The sequence below is a fragment of the Amphibalanus amphitrite genome, unplaced genomic scaffold (genome assembly GCF_019059575.1).
Source record: "Amphibalanus amphitrite isolate SeventyFive unplaced genomic scaffold, NRLGWU_Aamphi_draft 000464F_arrow, whole genome shotgun sequence".
NCBI classification, from domain to species: domain Eukaryota; kingdom Metazoa; phylum Arthropoda; class Thecostraca; order Balanomorpha; family Balanidae; genus Amphibalanus; species Amphibalanus amphitrite.
Window position 1 is genome coordinate 432,065 of NW_024881958.1, and position 10,407 is coordinate 442,471.

Consider the following 10,407-nt stretch of genomic DNA (forward strand, 5'->3'; position numbering starts at 1 on the left):
CATTTATTCGCTCTAAAATAATGCAACTTTTTAGCTGCCATTCTCTCATTAAAACACTGCAAATATATCCACGGCATGTGATTTGTGAAATATTCATACCTACACGCCTTTCATTGATGTTTTAAATGTACTGATGTTTTAACACTGCACCCTTTATTTTTAATCCGCTCGATCCGCTCGATCCGCTCAGTGCTTTGTCAAAATATGTGTTACTGCAGAAAATCCGGACGGACGCCACGAAGCTCCGCGCACCGATCACGATGAGTGGATGGAATTGAACCCCTTCGCTGATTGAGTTGCGCTGCCTCGCGGAAAAATAAGCGCGTTCACCGTTACGAGATGCAACGATTGGTACCCAATTCTAAGGTCTCAGGTCAACCGGTGACCTCTGAGGTCAGGTCAGCTGGCCTAAATCACGGACTTGTTTTTTGTGAATAACTTCGCAAAATGGCCAGTGGCCACAGGGCCGCGATTTTGGCATCATAGGGTTCGCCTAGCCCCGGTGCTTCTAATGGTAGGTATAGGTAGGCAAGGTACCTTCTTTTTGTTCGGATGAGGTCAACTTAACCCGCGCCCTGGCCCCTGATGGGATCTGCCGAGCAACGCGGTCTGATGGGGGGGGGCATCTTACCCCCCCCCCCCAAGATCTCGAGAAACAAGCAATATAGCGACTGAGCGGCAAACGGCGTTGGATAGCCCCAACGGGGAACTAACTACCTTGTGACCCAAGTTCATTGACCTCGGTCTAACCGATGACGTCACAGGTCAGGTCAAATGTCAAATTTTCACCGTTACAGGCCTTTAACCCTCGCCCGCACATGGGGGGGGGGGTGGTTGCCACCCCCCCCCCCCCCCAGGCAGTCTTTCTGCTCTGCACTCAACATTTTTAAAGCTAGAAGGCTGATTTTTCGTATAGCTGCTCGTCTATCCTTTCTTGATGTCCACTGAAAATTTCAAGTTTCTGTGATTTTTGGTTTCGGAGATATGACCTTGTTTTTCAGGTCATGTCATGACCCAAATGGCCAATTCTCAACATCTTGCGTTTGCCATGGGCCTTGTGAGCTTTTGACACCCTGATTTCGGCCTTTTTTGCCAGTCTTACCTCCCACCTATCATGGAACATGTTGTCCGACGATGTACAGGGGTCAAGGTCAGGGTCAAGGTCAACCTAGGTCATCTAAGATTATTGCGTTTTAGGCAAGCTGAATTTACTTTTTGTGAAGTTTTTTGACTGCATTTTTGGTAAAAGCTTCTCAGATCATGATTTCATGTGATATGGACCAAAAACAATCGGTGCACACATCAGTATACACACAGACACACACAGACATACAAACACATATAATTGACCTTGACCTAACTTGACCTGAAATGACCTCAGCAGCAAAATTCTGGTCGGATAGTGTGACAAAGAGGTTCTAGCTGGCTTGGCACCAGAAAACAGCATCGTCATCGGTATTTGATAAGCAGCGCACTTGATATCCAACGGTGACCCAAAACAGCAACATTTTTTAGTTTGACCTGACCTGGAAGGTCAATGACTGACCTGAGAAGGTAAAACTGGGTATCATTGGATTCGTCTCTTCCCAAAGAATCTTTTTGGTCTTTACTGCTAAGCTCTATCTCCAACAGGAACGAAATGGCGCGGGGGGGGTGGCAACCACCCCCCCATGTGCGTTCTAGGATGGGAAAATGGCATGTGCGGGCGAGGGTTAAAGAAATGTGTTGTGAAATCAAGTAAAATGCAATTGCATGTCATTACAAATCATCGATGGGGGATTGTCCATAACAACATACCTATATTTTACTATTTGAGGTCACTGCAGATAGGGTAGAGTGGGGCACATTCGTGCAAAAAATAAATCCATATACCTATCTGTTCTTTGGTTGCTGCAATTGGAAAATTGTTGATTGTAGCATGGAAAGGAACTATTGCAGATATTTTTCCTCTTTAAAATTATCCTATAAAATTATCGCTTCTATTAGAAAAATGGCTTTCAACCCTATTACCTACTGGTGGGGGGGGGGGGGGGGTTGAATCGGCCCCCACCTGTATTTTTTTTTTTTGCTCTCGACGGAAAACCACTCTAGCTAGGGGCTTGAAATTTGGAGACTTTTCCTTGCCATTCATTGCGCACATTGTGTCAAATTGTTGAGTTTCTAGCTTGCGCAGAGGCGTCTCCAGGACGAGTTCCTCGGGGGTAGTTTTAGCCCAGCTTTGACTGTTCCGACATTTGCCGCTAAGCAGCGACTAGTGGCACCCCCCGTCATATGCAGGGTTACTTTTACAGGAAAAGTCGAGAGGGGGAATAAAGTTCGGGGCAAGGGCGGATCCAGGGGCATCTGAAAGGGGGCCCAATGCCATTAGGTTTTTGTTAGGATGGCGCCTGCAGATGTAAAGCCCGCGCCTGTAGGAATAGGTTTTCCTGGTCGACGGGCGCCGCGTCGGAACGCGAGGCTGGCTTTCACCTCGGGCGGGCTGACCGTTCCGACTCCCGCCTCGAGCTGGGTTATAGCGCGTGAGCACCGGCCGATCGGGGCTCTCGTGTGCTGGCTTCGCTCGAGGTAGGTGTCCCGCTGACCCGGAAGATGGGGCCTTGTGCTCACCCCGCCTCCCTAGCTAGGCTAGGAGCAAGGTAAAGTAAATATGTAGATTGCGCGTGTTAGGGTATGTTAGGCTAATCTGCGCGTTTATCGGATGTGACATAATTTCCCGTAGGCGTACAATATCGTACCCGAGCAGTCATGTTTCACTCTTTGGCCTTATTCTTGCTTTATGTTAATAATAACGGAGCAGTAATCTTTATCGTGTTTAGCGGAGAGAGACATCGAATCGAGGGACGAAAGACGGGGATAATGAATGAGTCACGGAGTTTAAACGCTTAACGTAACGTAAATGCAATATTAACGTAACTTGCAATAAAGACGGTGTATTGCACACCGCAACCCACGAGGGTGCGCGACCCACCGTGTGTGCACAAAGGTGATGCATTCCCTGTCCACCGGATGCCAAAGTAAAGTAAATGAAATAGTTGGACCACCACGGCTGGGTGGCAGACGGCCGTCGGAGGATTGCACGGGTGTTGGCGGTAGCGCTGCCGCTGGCATCACGAGTAGGGGAGACCCGGGAGGTATGGGCCCCCTGGAGGTATGGGCCATCGCAATTTTGAAGAAGTGTTGCGTGTTTTTACACATTTGACCGCGTATACTGGTAGCAGCCATTCCGTTATACAACCCACGTGATTTTCAAAATTTTCCTCAGTCTTTTTTGGCAATGAGCGGTGATAAAGCGTTTTTGCCCTCCTCGAGTAAAATACTGTACATACAGAAAATTCGTGATAAATTTGAACCAGGCTCGTTTTATGATGTCAGACCAATGCTAACATTAAGTTTAAAGCATGTAAATTAAGGCTGGCTAGACAATTTGAAGCTTTCTTGCAAGATTATGAGCTGAGATGCTACGCAAATTCTGGCGTCCTAACCGGGAGGTTCGGGCCACCCACCCCCGTTGATCCTAAATCAATACCTAAAAAGATGCTTTCATTGAGTGTCATCTTCAATAAGTTTTATTTTTGTCGCGCAAGGTGAAAATTTAGCTTCAAATTTCATTCGAACAGAAAAATATTATATATTTTATTTCATGGTGCATGATTGAGTTTACCAAAATACATATGTGCCCAAGTGACCTCCATGAAGTAGGGGAAAGTGGGTGTATTGCGCCCTCCTAACCAATTGCGCCCACCCACATTCCCACGAATTCAATGGCATGTTCAGCATTTTGTTTTCGAAAACATTATTTTCACCACTGGATAGTTCCTTTTATGGCCCAAGCTCTCCGATGAAGCCAATCAGCAAGGCTCATTACGCCATCGAAGATATTACGGCGTTTTCTTAACCTTTTGGCAGCATTTTGAACCGTTGGCTATAAAAATAGGCGATACTTGTGTGATTTTGAGAGTGATATTCGGAAAGAAAAATCCTTTTTTCATTATATTTCACTGAAACAGTAAACATCCTTAAGCATCTTTATAAAGTAACTCAATAAAGTTACTTAAAAACTTTATAAAGTTTTAATAATTTAAAGTTTAATAAAGTAACTTAAGCGTAACTTCTACGCTTTTATTAAAAAGTAACTCAATTTTAATTGCGCCCATGGCAATTGCGCCAGGGGGGCGCAAATAGAATAATGGTGTAGCTATTGTATCACGACAGTATGAATGCATCATTAACTGATTGCAATAAAGAAGGAGTTTTATGTCAGGCAGGGGAGCGACCCGCCATCGTCAGTCCAAAAATTATTTCTCTCATCGAACTTATAATGTAGCTGCCATTTGGGCTATGAACTTGCGGTGTAATTGACAAAATACGGCATTTTTAATATGGACACAGGCGTGAGAGGTGACAGCTATGATACAAAGTAAAAATGATGTCAAAAAAGTTGTAGAAGCAATACAAAATATTAATTTTGAGAGAAACGATTGAAAATATAACCGTCTAGCCGCATACGTTCATATATACATATATCTAGTCGGTTACATCAAACGTTTTCGTTCCACTTCACAAGCATACCGGAGTCCGGACACAAGTAAAGTTATTTACCTGCGCAAAAAAAAAAACATCGCAATTTATATCTACATTTATTATGTATCGAGCTTGATTCACATAATACATGTTCAAGTAAGCCACAATGACATAGAATGCCGGAGTGTATGCTTTCCGTCTCCTTTGCTTAGCCATGTTAAAGGATAGGGCGCAATTGGATTCTAATTGCGCCATCCCCCTGGCGCAATTTACAGCAGTTGTTGGTAAATGCGCCCTTTTGCATGTTTCTGAAAAAGCAGCTGTCAGAAGCAAACGAAACATTTTTAATTGATCGGGAGGCCCTTAAATCGTAGCCAATGAGTTCCTCTTTAAAATGGTCACCAGTACATGCTTACATCTCAAGTAGTTTTCTTACAATTAACATTTTTCCTTAAGGTGGCGCAATTCACCCTCCTTCCCCTAAGCTGCATTGGCCGCTTATGCGGTTCCTGGGCTCTAAGAGAGATCAAGGTAAATACCAGCTACGAGTATTGTTCTCATTGTCGAGAAAAGGATATGAAACTTGGCACCGGCCCATACCTCCCGGGCCATGGCCCATACCTCCCGGTGTATTTTGATGGATCGAAAAAGCGCATGATTTATTTAAAGTTATCTCGAGACAAAATAGTTGGTCCCAGATGCCTAATATTCGGCATACTTTGCAGGCGAAAGGCAATTTCACGTGCACAGAGTGAAAAACCGGATGTAGCCACTGACCACTGGAAGAAAATTGCCTTCTCACAAAACCGGCCCATACCTCCCGGGTCTCCCCTACATTACACAGAACCTTACCTACCCCCAAATCCCACTCTCTTCCCGGATTCTGGCCACTTTATATTGTAAGGTTACCAAAAAAATAAATTAGCTAAAAATATACGTAGGTACCTACCTACCTTGGCGGTAAGGGGCGGGGGAGGTCCCAACTTGACTGCGCCCTTGCAAATGTCAATCAGTAATATCAACCTATTACCCTGGCCAAACATCAAGTACCTAGCGCCTTTCTAAATAGAGAGTATTTTTGTGACGTGACTATTTTTGCTAGGCCAAGACCAATTGAAGGACCCTGGTTTGAAGGAAGACCCTTGGTTCGGAGAGGTCATGACCCCCGTCCCCCGCCGGTTTCTACACCGACGCCTGTAGCGATATGTCAGTGATTGCGAAGAGACGGAAGAGACAAGACAAGAGACGGTTCCACCGACCATCCGATCGGTATCGGGTCAAATCTGGAGTTCCCGCCGCACTTAACGTAAAATGGTTGGATGGAACCTCAAATTGAAAATTATCTAAGCGCCAGCAACGATGATTGATGACTAGAGTCTGATCAACGATGATTATAGAATCTGAGTAGCGAATTGATTGAAAATGGGCTCAAAAATAAATTTGAAAGGGGGAAATTCCCCCTTCCCTCTCTAGCCGTTCACACACAATTTGAAAGGGGAGCGGAATTTTCGAAGGGGGAAATTCCCCTTTTCCCCCTTAAGAAGTTACCCTGGACTCATGTGTATACACTGAAGACTATGTGACGTCATTCTACAATGAAAATATTGGAATAGGCGGACCCAGGTACCTGAGAAAGGGTACATACCTGGGTCAATCAAATCTCACAATATAAATCGTCATGTAGGCTGCCCCCGCAAAATATAATGATATTCGTCGTGTTCGTCGCATATAAATACTAGGTAATCATGCACGAAAGGCGCTGCCAATTAAATCGCCTTTAGACCTCTTATACCTATTAGGTCGGTTTGACGGAAAACAACATTTTTCTCAATAACTCAAAATCTATGCATCCTGGCCCTATGAGCTCAAGGTGGCCATTGGTACGAAGGAAAATAAAGATAGTGAGTGCACATTGCACAAAGCAGCAGAGTATGTACAGCAGCGGTTCAGCCGGGAAGGCTGGTGGTTCGTCTTGCCCGCTGGGCCGTCTTACCCCACCTTCTCCTACGATGTAGGTATGCGTCTATTCAGATAGGTACGTCACTGAATCATAAAAAAGCTGCGGCAGCCGTAAGATATTTTGTAGCGCAAGTGTATCACTCATAATAGCACCTTTTCGAGCGGATCAGTTTCAACCATTATTTCCACTTCTTTGATAGCTTCAGAAATTGAATATGGATTTTTATCGCGCAGAAGTTAGGATAGGTATACGTGCAAAGGACTTATGTTCAATGATAGTTTACTTAATCCGTTTTCTTTCAGCACTGATCTAAAGAACATTCGCCAGTGTATTTAATTTAATTCATGGAGCGGATAAAGTAGCATCGTGTGTCCTTAGATCACATATAAGGAGATAAATAAAAACATTTAAGGCGGTTACATAAAATATAGACTGCTCCAGTCCTAGCACGCAACCTTTATAATCTTCCGTGTTACGGCATCACCTGAGTTGCAGCTCTACCTCCCACACCGACACAGTGATGGCTGGGCTGTGCGGTCTGTGCTGTGGGCCCAGCCCGGCTGACGGTCCCGCCGGTACCAGTTCCCCGGCAGCCGGCGGCGGCAGCGGCACCAACCCGCGCGTCTTCTTCGACATGACGGCCGACGGCGAGCCCCTGGGCCGGATCGTCATGGAGCTGCGCGCCGACGTGGTGCCGCGCACGGCCGAAAACTTCCGCGCCCTCTGCACCGGCGAGCACGGCTTCGGCTTCAAGGGCTGCTCGTTCCACCGCGTCATCCCCGAGTTCATGTGCCAGGGCGGCGACTTCACCAACCACAACGGCACCGGCGGCCGCTCCATCTACGGCGACCGCTTCGAGGACGAGAACTTCACGCTGAAGCACACCGGTCCGGGCATCCTGTCGATGGCCAACGCCGGGCCTAACACCAACGGTAGCCAGTTCTTTCTCTGCGTGGCCAAAACAGAGTGGCTGGATGGGAAGCATGTGGTGTTCGGCGCCGTCACGGAGGGTATGGACGTCGTCAAACAGATAGAGGGCTACGGCTCGTCGCCCTCGGGCAAGACGTCCAAACAGATCATCATCCAGGACTGCGGACAGTTGTAGGTCGGAGGTGTAAGCGACAGGATGGTGGCTCACACCGCCCTGAAAAGACTGACTCAACGGAGTCGAATGCATTGTGCAGCGTGCGCCGTGCACTGCGTAGTGTGCAAAGCTGCCTGCGACTGAATGGCTCACCGACTTATCCATGCCTCAAGTGTCAAATGGGTTCGAGAGCTGTACCCATTTGTGCCGTGTGCCGTTTATTGCGATTTGAGCTTGCAAATGGTATACATTTATTTATACAGTCCACATGAATTTGAGTAAGATAGCTATTATCTCTAATGACCGTTTTTACGGTGTCAAATATATGTAAATGACCGTCTCGCTCATTGCAATAATACCTACCTATAGGGGATAAATGTCTCAAGTCAAGACCCATATCCCTCGCCCGCACATGGGGGGGGGGGGTGGTTGCCACCCCCCCCCAGGCAGTCTTTCTGCTCTGCACTCAACATTTTTAGAGCTAGAAGGCTGATTTTTCGTATAGCTGCTCGTCTATCCTTTCTTGATGTCCACTGAAAATTTCAAGTTTCTGTGATTTTTGGTTTCGGAGATATGAACTTGTTTTTCAGGTCATGTCATGACCCAAATGGCCAATTCTCAACATCTTGCGTTTGCCATGGGCCTTGTGAGCTTTTGACACCCTGATTTCGGCCTTTTTTGCCAGTCTTACCTCCCACCTATCATGGAACATGTTGTTCGACGATGTACAGGGGTCAAGGTCAGGGTCAAGGTCAACCTAGGTCATCTAAGATAATTGCGTTTTAGGCAAGCTGAATTTACTTTTTGTGAAGTTTTTTTACTGCATTTTTGGTAAAAGCTTCTCAGATCATGATTTCATGTGATATGGACCCAAAAACAATCGGTGCACACATCAGTATACACACAGACACACACAGACATACAAACACATATAATTGACCTTGACCTAACTTGACCTGAAATGACCTCAGCAGCAAAATTCTGGTCGGATAGTGTGACAAAGAGGTTCTAGCTGGCTTGGCACCAGAAAACAGCATCGTCATCGGTATTTGATAAGCAGCGCACTTGATATCCAACGGTTACCCAAAACAGCAACATTTTTTAGTTTGACCTGACCTGGAAGGTCAATGACTGACCTGAGAAGGTAAAACTGGGTATCATTGGATTCGTCTCTTCCCAAAGAATCTTTTTGGTCTTTACTGCTAAGCTCTATCTCCAACAGGAACGAAATGGCGCGGGGGGGTGGCAACCACCCCCCCCCCCCATGTGCGTTCTAGGATGGGAAAATGGCATGTGCGGGCGAGGGATATAGAGGGCTGCGTTGACTTTAAAAGTTTAACCGTCCTTGACTGAGATAGAAGTGCTATGGACACTCGAAGTTTTAATGTAGGTCACGGGTGCATTTAAATTATTCAGCATTCAATTTTCAAAAAGCATCTAAAAACATTGTCTCTGACTTCAGAGTGCTTTAGAATTGTATTCGTCCGAATAAAACTTAGCACTTTATTTTCTCCCACTGAGTTCAACTAGATAGATCGCCAAGCCGACCCGAATTTAGGTCACCAATGTAATAGGCATAAGCATTTGTGCCAAAAAAAAACAGGCCAAAAACGTCTGCTCATCATCAACCTGACTGGAATGCAGTCCAACGTGCACAACAACAGCGTGCGGGCTATGCGAAAGGTTATTTTATGCTTTTGTTAATTTGCACTGTAGGTGACATCGGACTGAGCCTCTCTGAAAAACAGTTTTGCGCGGATTGTCTCTGAAAACGCAAGCGTGGGCAGTAACTTCCGACGACACTGATAAACCGATCTCTGTTGCAGGATCAAGCAGGCAGTTTTGCAGCTCAGCGAATGGAATGAGACCGGGGCGGTGGCATGGTCATGGCTGGAAATATGTGACCGCAGCCGTCAGGCTAGAAATGTGATCGCAGCGGTCAACTCAGCAACACCGACTTTCGGGGGTTGAGTTACCTGTACCGCCACGTTAGTCATTGAAACGGGCCGTCAACAGGCTGCTGCAACGCCGGTAGCAACAATGTGGGTTCTATGTATGTTGCTAACCATTACAGGCCAGTGAAGCATAAAATGACGAATTTATCGTTCTTTCCGTTAGTTTTCTATATCATGTTATTTTTATGTTTCTCTTGCATTTGCTTGAGAAAGACGTCGCCTTGACGAAAGACGTTGCTTGAGAGACGACTAGGTCGTGCGTCGCCATAACATTTCCTAGAAAACGTTTCTTGATTATATGCAGAGAAGGGGAGCTCCGAAAACCTTGTACCGACGCCTCGCTGCTTCAACCAATCAGCATGTGTAGCGAATTCGGACCGAATCAGCTGATCAGTATTCAGTTCCCTGTGCGGATGTGCACTGTGCGCGAATGTGCACTGCACGCAGCTCTGTGTCTGTGTGACACAGATCGGGTCAGTGGCCTGCACTCCAAACGGGCACGTGGCTGGTCGTAGAGGCTCGGGTCCTCTGATCACACATAGTGACCATGTTCCCGATGTTTCGTGGCCGGAGTCGGGGCGGGAGGGTGCTGGGAACACCAGCAGCCGGCGCCTCCATCCGCTCCCCCCGCCACTGATCTCACCACGCACTCAGTCCCTCGACACGCAGCCCCCTCCCCGCTCCCCCTCCCAGCGGGAGACGAGATGGTCTATTTATACAGAACAGCGGCGTCGGAGGATGGCGCGCATCTGCGCAGAGCTGGCGGCGGATGCTCGGCGCGGTCCGCCCGCCGCCGCCCTGTCGACGGCCGCTGGTAGAAGGTCCGCCCGCCGCGCATCCGTCGGCCGGCCGGGGCGCCCCTGGCGGCGTTCGACGCGGACGGCGGC

General features: G+C 47.2%; 1 protein-coding gene across 1 annotated transcript; it reads left to right on the forward strand.

Annotated features, from left to right (window-relative positions):
- The first annotated feature begins 6,684 nt into the window (after window positions 1-6,684).
- Window positions 6,685-7,830, forward strand: LOC122391979 (peptidyl-prolyl cis-trans isomerase-like). Its single transcript, XM_043386364.1, has one exon. It carries the CDS (start codon window positions 7,002-7,004, stop codon window positions 7,584-7,586), a length of 585 nt encoding a protein of 194 aa, XP_043242299.1. The 5' UTR covers window positions 6,685-7,001; the 3' UTR covers window positions 7,587-7,830.
- Window positions 7,831-10,407: the final 2,577 nt, after the last annotated feature.

Bases quoted from the DNA above. Each gene is read 5' to 3' on its own strand.
- LOC122391979 (XM_043386364.1), top strand. From the start codon at position 7,002: ATGGCTGGGCTGTGCGGTCTGTGCTGTGGGCCCAGCCCGGCTGACGGT.